We start from the raw sequence: 20,909 nt of genomic DNA on the forward strand, positions 1-20,909 counted from the left end.
TTTTCTTACCTGTTTTGCCAATCCAAAGTCTTCTGATCAGGACTCTGGAAACTGTGATGCAGGTTTATTTTTCCTCTCATACGATCCTGTTTTCTTGTGTTGTATCAATTTCCACGTGTTCCTCGGGGCTCCCCTTTCTCTGCATTCTGCCCCTGTTTGCATTCTGGCACAGGCTGGCCGCTCAGCTCCAAATGCTGGCTCTGTGCCACTTACTTAGCTTTGCTGTGGTCTGTGTGGCACCCCTGAGCTTTAGGGTGTTGTCTTTAATGTTAGTGTTTTATTGGCCCCTGAAAGTTATCCTTTCTGTAATCTTTCTTCTCTCTGCCATCATCACTGCCAGCTTTTTAGGAATGTGACATGAGGAGGACGACTCCCTCTTGGAGGGACTTGTCCAGCAGAGTGGGCAACAAAGAAGGGTTTACTGTAAAAGAGTGGACCTGCATGTCCTTGATAGCAGCGCTGATTCATCAAAGTCATGGAGTTAGAACATTTCCCTTGTTTGACTGAAGACCCTGAAGATGTTTATGCATACCTGGAAAGATGATAAGACCACATGGGAAATACGTGCTTTTTGAACTGTCCCTGTTAGATTAAAGCATGTTCCATAATGCCTGTATCTTTCTTTACAGATTCGGAAACCCCGGCCTCAGAGAGAACGTGCTCAGTGGGATATCGGCATTGCCCACGCAGAGAAAGCGTTGAAAATGACCCGGGAGGAAAGAATTGAACAGTATACTTTTATCTACGTTGATAAACAGCCTGAGGAGGCTTTATCCCAAGCAAAAAAGAATGTTGCCTCCAAGGCCGAAGTTAAAAAAACCCGAAGGCCAAGATCAGTGCTGAATACTCAGCCAGAACAGACCAGTGCAGGCGAGGCGGCCTCCTCACTATCAGGTACTGAAATTCGGAGACACAGCCAGAGGCGGCACACAAGCGTGGAAGAGGACGAACCACCTCCCGTTAAAGTAGCCTGGAAAACGGCAGCTGCGAGGAAATCCTTACCAGCTTCCATCACAATGCACAAAGGGAGCCTGGATTTGCAGAAGTGTAACATGTCTCCAGTTGTGAAAATTGAACAAGTGTTTGCTCTTCAGAATGCTACAGGAGATGGGAAATTTATCGATCAGTTTGTTTATTCAACGAAGGTACCTTCTTTTCTCACGGGTTTTTTGGGGGAACCTAGGTATCTAGTAAGTAGTCAACCTTGGCATTTAAAAAAACGCCAGGGCTTCCCTGGTGGCGCAGTGGTTGAGAGGCCGCCTGCCGATTCAGGGGACACGGGTTCGTGCCCCGGCCCGGGAAGATCCCACATGCCGCGGAGCAGCTGGGCCCGTGAGCCATGGCCGCTGAGCCTGCACGTCTGGAGCCTGTGCTCCGCAACGGGAGAGGCCACAACAGTGAGAGGCCCGCGTACCGCAAAAAAAAAACACCAAAAAACCCAAACAACACAAGGTCATAATTTGAATACCCTTTGTATTCACTGCACTTGAAATGTACAGTCAGTTTACTCTGTTTAAGATGGGGGCAAAAAAGACATAGGCAAAAAAGCTTTGCTTTTCTTCTTTTTTTTTTCTCTCTTTTGTAATATCCCCATCTGTACTAGATTAATCTTGAGCTGTGCAGCCAAAATTGAGCTGAGCTCCCTAAAATCATGGAAAAAAACTGGGCACTTTGCCTGTTTCTGGTTTGTGTGGTTAGTTTTTCTTAGTTGCAAAGTATGCTTCTTATTAAATCATTTCTGTCAGTTATCTGAATTAACCATTGTAATCATTATACCTGTTGCTCTGTTTGGTTGCACCAGCAATTTTGTTTGGCTCATGTTGACCTGGGATAGCTCATACATTTTAGAGAAATACCAGAACTGTGTTTGTTCTGTCACAATGAACTGTGGTGACAGCTTGTGTAACGGGGTGAAAGTAGCCTCTTCAAACGGAATGCCTCCCTCAGACAGCCCTGGGCCTCCATTTAGGGCACTTACACTTTAGCTTGAAGACTTTAAAACTCTTTTACAACATTTGTAATTTCTATTCCGTGTACCTCTTCACTACCCTCCCAGCCGACACCACAACTGTGGGCTTGTGAATCCAAATTTAGTGGCACCTCATGGATGTGTGCTATTTTTAAAGAATTCTGTGCTTATTTCCTAACGTTGTCATATGCACATTAAAATAAATATAGGTACACCTCATCAGTGATATATTTTCCTAAAGAAAAGCATAAGGGTCCTCTGTTAACCTGTTTCTGCCTATAGGTTCAACCGATTTCAGTAAGGCGAAGCTCCTTGGAGAAACTTAAGTTACAGTCCCCACTTGGTTCTGTTGACAGCTTTGACTTGCAAGTAAATACTTTGCATCTTTTTCGAATGCGAATTGGCTTCATTCTTGGAGCTGGTTTTTATCTGCTTTTGGATGCACAAATCAAACTTTGTCACCCCCCCCCCCCCCCCCCGCAAAGAGTGCTATTTAAATCAAATTTGAGATAAAACTGACCTTTTAAAAATGAAAGCTTTAAAATACATATACTATATTTATAAATCACTCCTTTATTTCACTGCATTAAAAATACCTAAAATGAGACAGAACTGTAATTCTCCCTGCCTTCTCTCTGCTCCAGATTGCTTATGGGGTGCACATTTTCATCACACTTCTGTAATCTAAGGATATCCTTGTCTTTCAAAGACGTGTTGATATTTTTATCTGTAGTAGGGTACTTTACCACATGAAAATGACTATAGTTCTCTTACTGTGATATGGGTAAAGGGAGAGACTATTCAGACCAGAAAATATTTTGGTTTTGACAGAAAATTAGATGATACAGGTTTATTTTTTAGTGATATTCATCATCTGGACTTAGAAAACAGGTTTTTTTTCCCCCACATAGTCTCATTGTACATTTTAGAGTACATCCTGATGACTTAATAAAATTGTTCTGATAATGGCTAAGATAATAAATTAACTGCAATCAAAGACCATATAAAATCCAAGCACAGGGCTTCCCTGGTGGCGCAGTGGTTGAGAGTCCGCCTGCCGATGCAGGGGACGCGAGTTTGTGCCCCGGTCCGGGAAGATCCCACGTGCCGCGGTGCGGCTGGGCCCGTGAGCCACGGCCACTGAGCCTGCGCGTCCGGAGCCTGTGCTCTGCAACGGGAGAGGCCACAACCGTGAGAGGCCCGCGTACCGCAAAAAAAAAAAAAAAAAATCCAAGCACATTATGATGGTCTTAAGGCATCTTTATAAGCCAATGATGCCATTTGCCTGGTAATCACCTATTTTTTAATTTGCCTTATTTTGAAGGGAATTGGTAACAAAACAGAAATAAGTGTCAGGGGACAAGACAGACTTATAATTTCTACACCAAACCAGAGGAATGAAAAGGCAACTCAGAATATGTCATCTCCTGAAACAGCATCTGGTCCTGCAGGTGGGTATGAATGTAGAGTACATTCCCATTGGAGTTCTTGGTTCTGCTTGACTGTCACATGGCAGCTCTGTTCCTATCAAAATCAAGTTATATTTTAAAAATGAAATTATAAAAGTGATTATTTCAATAGGAAAGAATGGTTTAGGGGCCAGAGAGCTTTATTGATAGTAATAGTTATTTTTCCTACAGGAATTTAAACAATAGGATTCTATAATGAAAAGACTATAGTTATACAGTCTGTACATACCTGACTAGATGCACCATTTGATGATCTCTCTGCATGAGAATAACAGCTTTAATTTTCCAGCACTATTAACACATTCTTACTGTTTCCTCCTTTATCCCCTATTGGACACAAATTGGTAGATGCCCACACTCTTTCCATTACTTAGGTGTGCTAGATGTCAGCAGTTGAGGGGTTCGGGCCTAGCTCTCTTATGATCTTCTCTGATTAACAGATACCATGAATTGAAAATCAAGCTACATTATTGTTGCTCAAGGAAGAAATGCCTGTATTTAGTAAGATCGTGCCTTTGGAATAGGCAAAGTAATTTTTATTAAGAGGCTGACTGAGGATCTTATAGAAGCTTAATTGAGTGTCTGGTGGATTTGGTTTATATAAAGAAAAGAGTTAGATACCAACTAACTTGGTCATTTGAAATCTTAGGAGGAAGGAGTTTGTTTCAATTTGTTCTCTCAAATTTTTTTTTGGAATCTCAGAAGTGACCAAATAATTTTCTAGAAGGATTAAAGTCTTAAGACCCAAGGTTGTAATCTTGGATCAGTAGTAGCTCAGGCAAACCTGTAATTGAGCGGCACTAAGGGGTAAGTATTTTTGTAAGGGAAATTTTGAGTAAGATTCTTCTTATAATAAAAGCTAAATAAAAACAATCATTATTCAGGAAAGTTCATTATTCAGGAAAGAACTTGCAGCCCTTTATTTTCAAGAAAGGGCTGCAGGATGGGGAGAGGTGTTGCCATGTATGGGACAGGGCATAGTAAATAGAATGCCTTTATTCAACAATGAGTTGGGAAAGGAAGCTGCAGTAAAGTAAGGAGGGAGTAGCAAAGTCCAGAACCAGATTTGCAACTTGTATCACTTCAAAATACTGTATAAAAAATGAAATTATAATGAAGCAATGAATAATGGACTTAGAAGATTTTGCATTAATTAGCCATAATTGAAAATGTTTGTTACCTTCTTTGATACCACAAGACTCTTTTGGCCTCAGTGCTCTGTAGTTAGGTCTATCAGTTTTGTCATCTTTCTTTACACTAAACTGTTAGTAATTTGTCTGAATGTAAGTGTGATATTTAGACTAGGAGGATCATTACTTAAACACCTGCATTCTCTGAACTAGGGAGAAAGTAAATTCTTCATAGGATATTAGATTGATCTTAAATATTAAACTTTTACTTTTAATGGAGATTGTTTTTTCTGCCCCTCAGCTACTGAACATTTTATCTTCATGTAGTCTTTTCATTTCAATTTAAGTTCTGCTGTGGATTTTCTTCTTTTCCTTCTTTTTTTTTTTCTTTTCTAGTGAAAGCTAAAGGTGGAAGGTTATAATTCTTTATATCAAGAAAAAGCCCAGTTCCTTCCTCAGGCAGACATAACGTAATGAGATTGTAAATTAATGTTGTAGCCTTAATTTAGGGATGAGTGCTCTAAAGCTTTGACCTTGGTTTAAATTTGGTTACCAGCCGTAGTTGATAAGCGTATTTTATCTTTTTACATGACCATTTTGTTCCTTGTGAAAATAACTTTGGTAGTTGAAGTCAGAAAAGAGACCCGAGCTCCCTTCAGAAACTCATTGTACCATTTATCTCATTTGGTGTTAACTACTCATGGGGAATTCTCCAGCCTTTTCTTAGTAAATTTAGGTGCTACATAGGATGTGTGGCACTGCTACATTTCTATGGTTTGAGGAGTTGTATCTGCATTTCTACCAGATTTCTAAGCTATTTTCCAAATCCAGAGATGCTCACTTCTCCTCTCTTAGAACATAAACATAATACTTTTTGGTGTCTTTAAATGTAGTAGAATGTATATGTTCTTCGGGTAGCTTTCAGAATAATTTTAAGGAGTCACCACATTGTCTTATCTTTATAAGACAATAGAGCAAATATCATTTGCCCTTGCTAGAACAATTTTGTTGTCATTCTCAAAACAAGGTTTTTTGTTTGTTTGTTTTACGCAGTTCTATTTTCATTTTCCTCTTCCCTGGTAGGTCTTGAGTGTTGATGACTGTACTGAAATATGGATCTCTGGAATACTCAGGTGTCTGTGAGGGTAGGATACCTGTTGTCTTAGTTAACATTTTCATCATTGTAAGGAGAAGAGTGAGAGTAAAGGACACCTTCATTTTGTGACTTCTCTGCTAGAAATTAATTAAGCACAACTCAGAAACAATACATTATCATCAAACTACCTACTCCTTCCCCCCAAAAAGTAGTGGGATCCTTCTTTGTTTTGGCTTTGAACAAAGGTGAGGAAAGCCCTTTCCACATAGACAAGAACAATGAAAGCAGAAAATATACAGGTGATATGGAACACTTCATTTAGGTAGCTTCTGCAAGGTGATTATTATCTAGCAAGGACCGTTTAGGTGGTCCAAGCACTGAAAAGATGGAGAACAGCTGTGCTGAAGGTATCATTCCTTCTTAGGGTCACAGAATGAATCATTCTGTGATTCATTCCTGACTTAGTGTTTCTTCACATTGTGGCCTTCAATCTTAAGTTTTATCCTTTCCAAAATGGGGTCCATGTGAGTTTTCTTTCAAAGAATTTTACTGTTTAAAAATCTTCATAGTTTCTTTTTTTCACCATTTAATATTAAATAGCTTGATAATTTGTTTCAACTAGTTTTCCGTGACTAATTATTTCTAAGGTATACAAGTCCCTTGATAGTCAAATTAATGATTCAGTTTTAGTCCCATTTTTGTGCCTTTCCTGCTTTTTTCTCCTTGGTTGTTAATGATATAACAATAGCAAAACCAGCACCTAGCACTGTTAAGCATTTTATGTGTAGAATTAATTTATTAAAATGCAAAATACATAGTACCGATTGAATTTTGAACCATTAATTCCTAATGTCAACTGAGAATAAAATCATTTTCATCCATCCCCTCAGTCCCTTCATCCCTTCAATTATTATTACCTAAATGTGTTTATCTGCTGTTTTGGTTTGACTTTACAGTTTTTAAAAATCCAATCCCTCTTTATCTGTATAGTTCAGAGTGCGTTATGACTCCTAGTCTCAACCCATCAGCTTTTACAATTTGATCTATACAATTTTTTAATGTACTCCCAAGTGTTTAATAGTTTTTTTAATGAGTTATAGTTAAAAGACCAAAAGTAATGGATAAGAAAAGGAAGGAATTTGGTCAGATCTTAATTACTTGAATGTCAGTTACTCAAGTGAGGATTTATTGTTTGTTCGTTTCAATTGTCTTTTAGGCTCAGTAGAAAAGAAGCAACAGAGAAGATCCATTAGAACCCGTTCCGAATCAGAGAAATCCACTGAGGTCGTGCCAAAGAAGAAGATCAAAAAGGAGCAGGTTGGCTTCCCACATGTAGAGGGTTAACCGTCGTATTTGTGAGTGTCGTGGCTTATGCTGGTGTCTTAAAAGAAAGAGAGACTCCCCCCACACTGGCTTTCCTTTCCGGACTACCTAATGCTTCTGTCCTGGTGAATCCCAGTGCCCAGTCCTAATACAACCATCCCTGTGATGCTGCTTCAAGCATTTTCACAGAAAACAATCAGGCTTCAGGAGATGGGAAGTCAGTGGTACAAGACTTTTAAAGAATTCCTCACATTGATTTTGACATTTCAGTTACGAGCAAAATGATTTCATGTTTTCGTGATTTTTATTTGGAACCATCATTGAGTTCCCTTTTTTTTTTTTAATTTTAATTTTTGGTTTAAGCTGCTGGTATATATTATTTTTATTTTTTAAACAGACCAAATTAATTTACCTATAAGAGTTTTATTTAAGAAACAGATAATCATAGATGATCTGGTTTTTCTGTTGGTATCACAGATTTTTTGGAATGTTATTTTCCCAGTGGAATGGCATTCACCTGTTACTAAGTTATCAGATACACACTATTTATGTAAAAAGAAGGAGGGGTATTTTTGACCGAAGGGTATTCAGCCAGTGTAATCAGTACAGCAATAGGCATATTAAATTACCTTTTCAAAGAAATTTTTGGAAATCGTTAACTCCTTTAACTTAAATTCACAGTCAGAATTTTTCTTAATTTGTTAAAGTGAAAGAATATCCAGTTTTATACCCAGACAGCTGCTACTAAACAAAAAGAATTGTGAATAGTATTAGTTCCAATAGGCTTTATATTTTTAAAACCACTTAAATATGGAAGAATGTGAAGTTTTTTATTTAAATTATTTCCTTCAGAATTTTAAACTTCCAAACTTAAGAGGTGATTTTGTGGGTACTCTATGGTATCATCAGACATGTAAAACAGTTTTCCCAGAAATATTTAACAAAAATTTAAATAATATACTAATTTGTCATTCATTTATCATAATTAGCTTTCATACTTAGGAAATTATATTCCAAAAAATCTTTCTAACCTCTTGCAGATCTCCAGTATTCCTTTCCAAAATGAAGTTGTGATTTTGCCAGCTGGTTCCCAAATTCAGTCTGTGACCAGTCAGTCTAAAATTAATAAGGAGAATGAGTACAAAAAATGGGACGGATTGTTAATGCCACTGTGTTTATAGTTAGTAGTAAAACAATACCAGTGATTGTTTAGAAGATTTTATATTTGTATTACTAATTGTATCTTATAAAAGCACTTCTGTTGTATGTTTTTTTTACTTGTTGTAAAAAAAAAATAAAATTTTTTTTAAAAAGCTTAGAATAATCCTTAAATATTTACAAAATGTGTTGCAACATGCATATTTCACCACTCAGAGAAACATAAAATCCAATTCATAGCTTAAGCAGGTACTCCTCCAAATGGCATCCTTTCTTTAATTCCAACGGTTCAATCCTCAAATTACCACGTGTTTTACATAAACATTGGCAGAATAACTTCTGATCTCGCTCTCCTAATGTAGGATCAAGACACTGTTCATAAGACACTCAAGAAAGTGCTTTTGCAATATCACAAACTTATTTTCTTAAGTTTGTACTAGCAGCAAAAGTATTGAGCTTCCAGCTGTATGGAGCCCTGTAGCACTCTCTACAGAGAGGGTCCTGATTCCCAGCAACTTAGATGTGAGTGCAGGCGCGGAAGGGTCTTAAAGTGGCGTGAGTTACATTAACCTGAGTATCATAGTAAGTAAAAATTTATCCTAACGTCTTTGGGGCGGGAGGGGTTTATAGCAACATCGGGGCTGGTTGCAGAAACAACCCCTCTCCTGCCTCCCAGACACTGAGGAAAGTATTTGTGTTCTTTTCATATACCAAGGGAATGGTGGGAAAGGTCGTTGCTCAAAAGCATGTGGCTGTGTGTTGTCACTTGGCATCCAGCACAGGCAGCTAGAATTTAAACCCTCCCTGACCCTGAGACAGAGAACTTTACCAGAAAATGGGACCGAGTCCAGATTTCAGATACATTAATCACTCATCATTACTTAGATTGATCGAAGTATTATTTTTTTTCCCTCTGTTAATTAAGTGAAAAAAAATTCCCCATTAATGCTGTATTTTTCTGTCCAAACAGGTTGAAACAGTTCCTCAGGCTACAGTGAAGACTGGATTACAAAAAGGTGAGTTATTATAATGTTGCTCTGCATTTCCTTGATTAAAAACAATTTGAAAGAATTATTTGTACTTCATGTATTTTTGTGTGTCTCTGTAAATCACTTGTTGCTCTTCAGTCGATAATTTGTGTGAAATTGAAGTATTCCCGTGTTTGTGTGTGTGTGCGCGCATGCGTGCGTGTGTGTCTTTTAGAATTGATCTTACTCTGTGCCTCCATGTGAAAAGTCTTATTTGTTTTGGTAAATTGGAGAACACCACGTAGGCTTGATACTGTTTCCAACTTTTCTCCATAAGATTCTGGGGTTTCACTGGTTTATAAACTAGGGATGTGACGAATCCACTTTTTTTGGTATTCGACTGAATACCGAATAGTAGCTATGTCAATAGTGGTCAAACATGGACTATGACAAATCAGACAAGACAACCTGATTGAAAAAAAAAAAATCTTACCACATTTATTTTTACAGTGCTGTAAAATCTTTTTGTATATTAAAATGATTCGTAGCATATTTATGGCCATTATTTGATGACCTTATGCAGAATCTATTTGAGATATGCACAAAGTTTAAGAAACCTTAATCTTAAGTCTGTACTTTTCTGTGTGCAATTTGACTACAGTACAAACTCCATAGCATGATTCGTGCGTTTTTGGTGAGATCAGACTGTATTTAATACCTGTAGTTTACTCTGGGCAAATTGCATTATTTAAAAAAAAAAAAAAAAAAAACACCAGCCTCTCTGCATTCTCGGGGAGAAGTCTGCAGCGATGGTCTCCGTGGAGATCCTCAGCAGAACTGAACAGCCTCTCGGAGGGAACACTGCTTGGCGGAGCTCCAAGAAAAGACATCGCGATCGCTGCGAGATTAGGAGGCCTGATTGCGTTGTGTTTCCACCATTCCACAGGGTCGGCGGACCGGGGAGTGCAGGGCTCTGTCAGATTCAGTGACAGCTCCGTCTCCGCAGCGAGTGAGGAAACTGTGGACTGAGATTCCTGTACAATTTCATCCCAGAAACTCCAGACTTGTAGTCTCCATGCAAGATTTCTTTGTCGGCGGCTCGATAAACAGTTTCTTTGTTTTCAATTTTGATTTTGCCAATCATCATTATGGGCATTTTCCTGCCTGATTTCTTTTTCAAGACTCTGAACAATTGCTTTAACATTCAAATGATTTTTTTTTCCTTTTCTTTTTTTTTTTTTTTTGTCTGAGCTGGATGGGTACAGCTTAAATCATGGGTCCAGCCTAAAAACCACCGTTTAACTTACACTGATCAATTTCAACATGGACTGTTTTTGGGTTTTTTTGTTTTTGTTTTTGTTTTTTTTTTTAAATAAAGCGTCATTAATGCACATCTGCAGGGTTTTGCCAAACAGCCCAAACTGTATACATTACAATCATTAAAAGCTCGTATTTTTTTTAACATTAGTGCCGTTATCATGGAGAACAGCGTGGTGGCTGCCTTTGGCAGCCTGTCCTTTTTCTAGCATTTTCAGAAACTCATCGGAAATGGCGGTACCTGTGTTTCCCTTCGAAAGCCTCTCAGTACAGCACTCCTGTTCCTCTGTTAAAACTCCTTGTTAATCCAGTGATCTTTTAGGCCAAGGAAATATTTTGTGGTGGTGTTCTGGGTCCATACACCAGCAATGAAAGAGATAGATTTGTGTACTTGTGTTTTTAAATCAGCGTTAACACGGGCAGGCACCCTCATTTGTAGATGTAAGGAAACATTCAGTGAAAACCTTGTAGGATGGGATGTGATAACGAGGTTCCAGTAACCTGAGCAGTCTAACGAGGTCCACATCCTCCTGCACAGACCGTGCCGCACACCAAGTGCTGTTCCCGCTCAGCCTTTGCGGATCTTCATGGCCTCGGGAGACCTGTTTCTCCATGGTCTCTTCTGGACTGCACACTTCCACCATAGCTTGCTGGGCTGATCTAGATGTCTGTTTGTTGTATGGAAATTTTGGGGGAGAAAAAAATCTAAAACACAAACTGTGGGTTGAAATATTAACCGTCTCCTTGGTTCCTTGGTATTCACCGTGCCTGATCTGCACATTTCATCGTGGCTGTTTCTGTATAGCCTATACCGCATTAGCCCAAGAGATTGTTGCTTTGTAACTTTTTGCACTATTGTTTTGGCTGGATTTGTATTACACACCGTTTTAAAAAAAAAATTCCACACTATTCTCTGCCTTTTTTTTTTTTTTTTCATATTTATTCCTTCCCTCACCAAGTCCACACAGAGGCCTCTCATCCAGCTCTTCGTGATTTGGCTGCACTTGAACATTGTCTGTTTACAGCCCTCAGCACTGTGCCTCCTAGATGGCATGACGTATGTAGCTGTGCTGCAACACTTGTAATGGTCACAGTAAATGCCCTTCACCCAGGAAGTCTCAGATGAACAATTGTGAACATCCAGGATTTATCTGGGGGGCAATAATCAACTGAATTGCAAAATTCGGGGGAAAATGGCACTATCCGTGTACGAATCGAATACAAATCAAAGATTTGTCACATCCCTAATAAAAACAAGATGGAGGTGTCTCTGCGACCATATTTGTAAGCTACACAGTGTGTTGGGTTTTATGTCTTCCCCCTCCAAATTGAATGGTTCTTTGGATTGCTCCAAATCGATCAGCTGTCCTACAGTTTTGATAGCATTGGTTTTTAGGTTGGAACTTGGGCTCTGTTGCCCGAAAATAGCTTTAGAGCAGGAGCACGGAATTAAGTGTTTTAATAGAGCGGTTGTAAATTACATCACTCACCATCAGGAAGGTCAGAAGCTTATGAAATTTTGACTCGTGACTTCAGTGTTACAAAGAGAGCTATGCTTTTTTTCACACTACAGATGAGTTTGGGGAAAGAAAATATTCTCCCACAAAAAAATTAAAACAACAAACTTTAAGTACTATTTTAGGATTAATTTCGGTGTGTTGTATTAAGGTGCCAGCGAGATTTCAGATTCCTGTAAACCTCTAAAGAAAAGGAGCCGCGCCTCAACTGATGTAGAAATGGCTAGTTCCACGTACAGAGACACGTCTGACTCCGATTCCAGAGGACTGAGTGACCTGCAGGTAAATATGTCCCAGGGCCTGGGTGCAGTGTTGTCTCGCTTTGCCAGACCAAGCAACCAAGTAGTGCTTTGCCTCACTTTCTCGGCGAGAACAGGGAATTTTTTTTTAAGTGCTGGTAGAAAAGAAATCATTTTGTAACTTATGGGTCTCTTAATTTTGCTGACCTCTTACATTAACAGGAGCGTAGTTTTTTAATTGTAACAGTTTCTCTCAAAACACCAGACATTGGGTATCCAGGGGTTTTAGAAGGGAGGAAGAGGTTGTGTGAAGGTTTCTTTGAGCAAGTCTTACTAGGATTTTCGTAGCACCTAATTTTGAGGAAACTTTTGTTTTTCTTAAAAATGTGTTCTGTTTTCCATGTAGGTAGGCTTTGGAAAGCAGGTCGATAGCCCTTCAGCTACTGCAGACGCAGATGCTTCTGACGTGCAGTCTGTGGATTCAAGTTTGTCAAGAAGAGGCACGGGAATGAGTAGGAAGGACACTGTATGTCAGGTAGGCAGGCAACCTGTCCTGCAGCTTGAACCAAAGGCTGTAATATCCTGCCAGTAATACACTTCCCTCCTGTTTGAGAGGTTAGTATCTTTCTAAGTTATGATACTGCTTTCAAGCTACAGATCTACAAGCCACTTCAGGCTCTTTTCTTCCCTTTCGGAGTTGGAATACTTACTATTCACGTGTAAGTGCCAGTCTTCATTGTGATGCTCCCTTACTAATTGGAAGTAAATGACAGATGGCTGACTTCAAAAACATCTTCTCAAATTGAAGTTGGTATTAAAGTTTTTAATGTATATTTACCCTTTTTGAAAAATACTGCTTTGCACTCTGAAGAAGAGTTAAAGTATGCAGATTCCAAAGAAGGAATCATAAAAGATCAAGTATGACTTTTAAACTTTATACATATTGGGTCTGGAAATAGTTATCTGGTTCAGCGGTTCTCAAAGTGAGGGCCAAGGACCAGCAGCATGGGCATTGTCAGGGTGCTTATTGGAAATGCAGATTCTCGAGCCCCACCCGAGACCCGCTGAATCAGAAACTGTGGACCCAGTAATCTGTGTCTTAACAGACCCCCCCCCCCAGTGGTCCTGATGCCTGCTACAGTTTGAGAACAGCTGGGGTTTTTTTGCCATGTTACAGATCTGTGAAAGCTCTGGGGATTCTCTGATTCCTTGCGAGGGAGAGTGCTGCAAACACTTCCACCTGGAGTGCCTGGGATTGACATCATTCCCTGATGGAAAGTTCATCTGCGTCGAATGTAAAACTGGTGAGCGTCCTGGTAGATGTGAGAAGATGGGGGTGAGGGTGGAGAAAGTGCAGTGCCCGCATCTCCCATGACGTCACACTCTCTTACCATGTTTATGTAGCTCGTATCTCCTCTCCCATAGCTATTCCAACAAATTAAGACCATCCAGTGATTAGGCTTCCTGACATCAAAAGAGCAGTTCGTAATATTATTGTCAGATCTCCTCCCACTAGTGCCTTTACCATAAAATCTGTCAAATCATCGAGATGTATTTATGTTTTATCTAAAGAGCTATACAAAGTTTGTAGAGTGAATTATTTTTCAGGTGGGTTTGAGATTTTTGTGCTCAATAAATTGATCTAAAATCCCTTGACTTTATAGACCAGAATAAGTGTCCATCACAGACTATAACCATGGGGATTGTATTTTTAGTGGAAAGATGGAACTATCAGAAATTGTTTTTAAAACATGGGGGTTTTGGAGTCATCATTTGTCTCTTGTACCCCATGTATAGACTGCCACCTGTCAAAATAACTTACAGAGAAAGAAATATGTAAGTTTATATTTCTTCTCTGTGTAGCCATGATTCTAGTTAAGTCATGGAAAGCAGAAAATAGAATTGTTTAATTTGTACCAATAAGGTAAGTGAAAAGTCACCTGGAGATGGCCTGGTAGTGCTTCTAGGAACCATGTTCACATATTTTTGTGGGTTTTGTTTTGGTTTTGCTGTGAGAAGCTATGAGCCAATTGGATGTCAAGTATTTACGATATGCTGACCTTACCTTTGTACCTTATTATTTTCCTACTCCTTTCCTCCCATTATTTGGATTCTCATAGATACTTATTTTATTCTTTTTTACTCGTAGGCCTCCAAAAATCCTTTGTATATTCTAGATTCCATTAGAACAGTAACTTTGTTTTTAACCAAATACTTTCTAAATGCCAGGTGCTCTTAGTACTAAGCGTTTTATCTTCTTATCTCATTTGCTCCTCACTACATTATGAGATAGATACTATTATTATTTCCATTTTACAGAATGTGGAACTGAGGATTAGAGAGTTTGTTTTCCAGCCTTGCCCAGAGTCACAAAGACACACATGGTGAAACTGGGGTTCAGGCCCAGGAGGCAGAGCTTGACCCCAGAGTCCTTGCCCTTTACCGTTGCCTTCTGCCACCTTGACTCAGTAGGATGGGGATCACATATCACATATCCTGACCACATACACACACACGCTCACCTACATACACAGGCAAAAATTAAGCTACACAAGCTGTTTTAAACAAATAACTTATATTTTTTCCCTATGTAAAATATCATTTTATTTATCACATTTAGACTCTGCAGTAAAGCTTTTGAACAGTTTGCCAGCTGGCAGCCTCAGGGTCAGATTATCTGCACATTGTTTTGTTTGGCCCTCAGAATGAGTTTTGAATGTGTTAACTTGGATCAGGCACATACTCCTTGTTCCCCACATTCCCTACCAGACACTTTTTCTAAAACCCTGTCACTCAGTCATTGATGTAATCTGCCTGGCCCCATTAAGCATTCAGATGTGCAGCCTGATAAGTTACTGATAGGAAGGACCATGTATCTCAGTATTAAAACACTCTTAGGGCTTCTCTTCTAACTATAGAATCCAGCAGAATTCTGCCAACAAAGGTTCGATATAATCTAATTGGGTACACAACTAACAGAAAATTTAAGAAGGAAATTTGCTTTAAAAACAATTAAGTAGAACAAAGTTGGAGGACTCACACTTTCTGATTTCAAAATTTACTACAAAGCTACAGTAATTAAAGCAGTGTGGTACTGGCATAAAGGCATGTAAACCAATAGAATAGAATAGGGAGCCCAGAAATAAACTCACATATATGGTCAAATGATTTTTTTAACAAGGGTGCAAACACTGTTCAATGGGGAAAGGATAGTCTTTTCAATAAATGGTGCTGGGAAAATTAGATCCACATGCAAAAGAAGTTGGACCCTTATCTTATACCATACACAAAAATTAATTCAAAATGGATCAAAAACCAAAACATAAGAACTGAAACTATAAAACTCTTAGAAGAAAACACCAAAAACCCCCAAATAACCCAATTCAAAATTGGGCAAAGGACTTGAAGAGACATTTCTCCAAAGATATACACAAATGGCTAGTAAGACATGAAAAAATGTTCAACATCATTAGTAATCCAGGAAATGCAAATCAAAACCACAAAAGTAATTGTTTTTCAAACTGCTTTTGATATATTTACTATCACATGAAAATCAGTTTGATACCAATGTGGTACACTACCAACATACTAGGAGTGAAAACTCAGATTCTTCAAACCATTGTTTAAGATCATTTACGAAGTCTTTTTTTGTTTATCAAAAGATAAAACACTTCACATGTAAAAAGTATTACAGGGTACATGCCTGATAAGTTCTTATACTGCCACTTTCTGTTGTTTAAGACAAATGTGATTTCTGGAAAGAAAGCATTTTCATTTGCCCTTTTGAATAAAATGTGTAACAGGTAATTTTACTTATTACTTTCTTATTCTAAAGGAAGACCATGTGCTAGTGAGGAGGGGAGGGTAGTGGAAGCGTGCCCATGCTGGAGCTCTAAACGTAAGTCTCACAGGGGTTTATAGCTCAGTCAGCTCTGTTAGTGTGACGGTACCACTAATTACAACAATTTTCATTTATATTAGACTTACTTTGATCATTATGCAAGTGAAAGCCTATTTCATTTTTACGTAGGGCAGTTTATGCATTAGGTAAAGTCACACCTTTTAAACTTTAAAATAATTTTCTTTTAATTTTTAAAATTTCTATAAGTTATTTTATTTTTTTATGGTTTTTAAGAAAATATTTATTTTATTTATTTATTTTTGGCTGCATTGGGTCTTTGTTGCTGCGCGCGGGCTTTCTCTAGTTGCAGTGAGCGGGGGCTACTCTTCGTTGTGGTGCGCGGGCTTCTCATTGCGGTGGCTTCTCTTGTTGCAGAGCATGAGCTCTAGGCCCCCGGGCTTCAGTAGTTGCAGTGCACGGGCTCAGTAGCTGTGGCTCGTGGGCTCTAGAGCTCAAGCTCAGTAGTTGTGGCGCACGGGCTCAGCTGCTCCGCGGCATGTGGGATCTTCCCGGACCAGGGCTCGAACCCGTGTGCCCTGCATTGGCAGGCGGATTCCGAACCACTGCGCCACCAGGGAAGCCCTAAAAGTTTTTAAAAACAGTACTATTGGCCTTCCCTGGTGGCACAGTGGTTCGGAATCCGCCTGCCAATGCAGGGCACACGGGTTCGAGCCCTGGTCCGGGAAGATCCCACATGCCGCGGAGCAGCTGAGCCCGTGCTCCGCAACAAGAGAAGCCACAGCAATGAGAAACCCATGCACCGCAACAAAGAGTAGCCCCTGCTCGCCACAACTAAAGAAATCCTGTGTGCAGCAACAAAGACCTGATGCAGCCAAAAATAAATAAATAAATAAATTTATTTAAAAAACAAAACAAAACAGTACTATTGCTTTCAGATCTACCAATATGTTAAAATATAGTTTGAAATAATATATATGCAACAGGACATCAACAACAAAAATAACCCTGCTGTACTCTGTTTTATTTGTATAACGAAGCCAAAAAAAAAAAAATTTTGAATGTCACAGTTGTAAGTACTAATTTTAAAGAATTTTTATAATTCAGCCAGTTTAACACTGCTCTATTTTATTTCTACAACAAAGCTAGTTAACAACAACAAAAATTTGAGTATCACAGTTTTAACTCCTGATTTTAAAGGAGTTTTATGACTTAGACAATTTGTAATGGTTAGGTACTTCCAAAACCAAATATAACTTTCTGTAAAAAATCAAAACAAAAAACTATTCCTTGTATTTTTTGTCCTTCAGAATTTTATAGCATCATAAGAAAAATGGGCAAAAGACTTGAACACTTCCCAAAAGATGATATCCAAATAAATAGTCACTTATGATTTCCATATGTAACACAGACACAAAAGGAAAACGCTAATCCTAATTTTAAAAGACAGATAATTACAGCTTTCAGTCGTATGCGGTTGCAAACAATGCTTCAGTCAACATCCTTTTATACGTACAAGTCTTCCCTCTAACACAGACAGCAAGGAGTATTATAGAATTTCTAGGCCACAGGAAGTCAATGCCTCCTTTTAGAATGGATACTGCCCTGTTGCCTTCTAAGACAGTTCCTTCCAACTTAAACTCCTACCAGCAGTACATAAGAGTGCCTGTTTCTCCACGCCCTGATCAATGATGGGTATTATCAGATTCTAAGTTTTTTCCTATTTGATGAATTTTTAAAATGTCACTTGTGGTTTTAGTTAGTATTTATCTGATTACTAGCAAAGTTGAGCATTTTGGCATATGTTTATTGGCTATCTGTCTTTCTGCTTTCTGTCAATTTCCTGTTCATACTAGTTGTCCACTTTTATATTAGGCCGTTTCTACATTGATTTATAGTTCTTTATAAGTCTTCTTATCTTTTCTTGTATATGTTACATATATTTTCTCCATATGTGAACTCTTTTTTCCCCCATGATTCTGCTTTATTTTGTATTGATTAATTGGTTAAAGTATAGTTGGTTTATAATATTATATTAGTTTCAGGCGTACAACATAATGATTCAATATAGATTATATTACTTTTAAAGTTGTTATAAAATATTGGCTGTATTCCCTGTGCTGTACAATATATTCTTGTATCTTACCTATTTTATTATGTATAGTAGTTTGTACCTCTTAAACCCCTGCCCCATCTAGTGCCCCTCCCCCCATTCCTCTCCCCAGTGGTAACCATTAGTTTCTTCTCTGTATCTGTGAGACTGTTTTGTTATTTCCTTTTTTTTTTTTAAGATTTTATTTATTTTTTGGCTGGGTTCCATCTTCATTGCTGTGTGCAGGCTTTTCTCTAGGTGCGGTGAGCGGAGGCTACCCTTTGTTGCGGTGCGCGGGCTTCCCATTGCGGTGGCTTCTCTTGTTGCAGAGCACGGGCTTTAGCCACGCAGGCTTCAGTAGTTGTGGCTTACGGGATCTAGACGTGCAGCCTTCAGTAGTTGCAGCACGCAGGCTCAGTAGTTGTGGCTCGCGGGCTCTAGAGCGCAGGCTCAGTAGTTGTGGCGCACAGGCTTAGTTGTTCCGCAGCATGTGGGATCTTCCTGGACCAGGGCTCAAACCCGTGTCCCCTGCATTGGCCGGTGGATTCTTTTTTTTTTTTTTTTCAGTACATGGACCTCTCACTGTCGTGGCCTCTCCCACTGCAGAGCACAGGCTCCGGACACGCAGGCTCAGCGGTCCGGACACGCAGGCTCAGCGGCCATGGCTCACGGGCCCAGCCCCTCCGCTGCATGTGGGATCCTCGTGGACCGGGGCACGAACCCGTGTCCCCTGCATCGGCAGGCGGACTCTCAACCACTGTGCCACCAGGGAAGCCCTGGCTGGTGGATTCTTAACCACTGTGCCACCAGGGAAGTCCCTGTTTTGTTATTTTCATTAATTTGTTTTATTTTTTAGATTCTACATATAAGTGATAACATCATATGTGAACTCTTTATATAACAAAACATAATCCTTTGTCATCCTTGTTGCATTTATTTTTCTACATCTGTTTTTCACTTGTTCCGTTTTTTTTTCTTTTCTATTCTAATTGTTTCTTTCTTAACATGTTTGGCAGTTGGAAGGTTTCTAGTGTTGGAAGGTTTCTAATTATAGTTTCAATTTCTTAAATAGATTATAGAGCTGTCATTTTTTCTATTTAATATTTTTGTGCCAGTGTTGGTAAGTTCTGTTTTTCTAGGAATCTGTTGATTTATCTAAATTTTCAAATTTATTGGCAAAAATATAGTGATGTCCTTTTATTATTTTTTAAACAACTGTAGGATTTGTAGTGATGTATCATTTTTCATTTCTGATGTTAACATTGTTGTTTTTTTTCCCTTTTTTTATTAGTTACTTGTTTCCAGGGATATCAGTTTATTAACCTTTTTCAAAGAACCAACTTTTGGTTTTATTAATTCTCCCCATGACTTCACTTCCTTCTTGAAGAGTACATTCAGGGCTTCCCTGGTGGCGCAGTGGTTGAGAGTCTGCCTGCTGATGCAGGGGACGTGGGTTCATGCCCTGGTCTGGGAAGATCCCACATGCCACAGAGCGGCTGGGCCTGTGAGCCATGGCCGCTGAGCCTGCGTGTCCGGAGCCTGTGCTCTGCAACGGGAGAGGCCACAACAGTGAGAGGCCCGCGTACCGCAAAAAAAAAAAAAAAAAAAAAAAAAGAGTACATTCACTGGGCGTAGAATTCTGGCTGGTGACAGTTTTCTTTGAGCGCTTACTGATAGCATCCCCTGTTTTCTGGCTTCCATCTTTCTCTTTCAGTCAGCAGTCTTGCGTCTTTGAAGGTAGTTGTCTTTTTCTGTGGGTGATTTTAATATTTTCTGTTTGTCCTTGATTTTCTACAGTTTGAATAAGATGTGTAGATATAACTTTCTGTTTTTATTAGGATTATGAGTTTTCATTTTATGTCTGTTTTACAAATGGAAATTGTGATTATCTAATGGAATCTGCCTTTTTATCGGTAATTTCTTTATTCTATGTTGGGAAGACCTTGCCACTCTCAGGTGCCAGGTGTTGAAAATTCTGTTCTAGATTTTCTATGGAATTTCAGTATAAAATGACAAGTGGAGATCTAAATTGTTCTTGGTGCTATATCCTCAAATTGACGATCAATTATTGTAGCAAATCAATTATTCTAGCAAGTTTTATTAAGTCATATTTTAACTTAACTATTTTCAGTGCCTTTTTTGTATGTTAAAAATCTTACACACAATAGTAGAATCTTTGGGGATTAGTTCTTCGGTGTCAGTGACTGCTTCTATTTAAAAGGAATATGCTTTAATCAGATTTTATTTAATCTGTGTTCCTCACCAATTTTCCAGGAGAGCACCCGTGTTTTTCATGTAAAGTGTCTGGTACAGACGTGAAGCGTTGCTCTGTTGGTGCTTGTGGGAAATTTTACCATGAAGCCTGTGTCCGCAAATTCCCCACTGCCATCTTTGAATCAAAAGGATTCCGCTGTCCCCAGCACTGCTGCTCTGCCTGCTGTATGGAGAAAGATATCCACAAAGCAAGTAAAGGTAAAACAGAGCTAAGGAAGGGGACAGTTGTTTTTTTTGTAAGTTCAGTAGCAAACAGTATTTTATATTATTATAAAGAACACCAGGCATTTTCCCTCTGTTTATCTATAGCTATTACAGCTCAGCCACAAAAGATAGTAAGGTAAGTGGATTCTAGGTTCTAATTCAGACCATGGGAAGAAAATTCCATATGTTCAAAATTACCCTTGAAAATTCCTTAAACAGGTGCCATATTGGAGACCAGCATCTCTCCAGCACTGGCACAGACACATTTTTCTTTGAGTGACCTCTAGATGAGCA

At 39.0% G+C, this 20,909-nt stretch overlaps 1 protein-coding gene across 6 annotated transcripts in view; it reads left to right on the forward strand.

The window, feature by feature from the left end:
• The window catches only part of NSD3 (nuclear receptor binding SET domain protein 3), a 109,262-nt gene that overhangs the window by 56,676 nt on the left and 31,677 nt on the right, over positions 1–20,909 (forward strand). For 5 of the 6 annotated variants that reach the window (XM_029226701.1, XM_029226706.1, XM_029226705.1 and 2 more), the window contains exons 6-13: positions 630–1,145; positions 3,294–3,420; positions 6,881–6,981; positions 9,116–9,161; positions 12,099–12,229; positions 12,593–12,721; positions 13,364–13,490; positions 20,412–20,609. In XM_029226701.1, the coding sequence (XP_029082534.1) occupies positions 630–1,145; positions 3,294–3,420; positions 6,881–6,981; positions 9,116–9,161; positions 12,099–12,229; positions 12,593–12,721; positions 13,364–13,490; positions 20,412–20,609 (1,375 nt within the window). Of the gene's footprint in view, positions 1–629; positions 1,146–3,293; positions 3,421–6,880; positions 6,982–9,115; positions 9,162–10,059; positions 11,723–12,098; positions 12,230–12,592; positions 12,722–13,363; positions 13,491–20,411; positions 20,610–20,909 lie in introns of those variants that run through there. The other variant, XM_029226707.1, reaches the window with a different exon arrangement.

This window comes from Monodon monoceros, unplaced genomic scaffold (assembly GCF_005190385.1).
Source record: "Monodon monoceros isolate NGI ecotype Baffin Bay Population unplaced genomic scaffold, NGI_Narwhal_1 Super_Scaffold_17, whole genome shotgun sequence".
NCBI lineage: Eukaryota > Metazoa > Chordata > Mammalia > Artiodactyla > Monodontidae > Monodon > Monodon monoceros.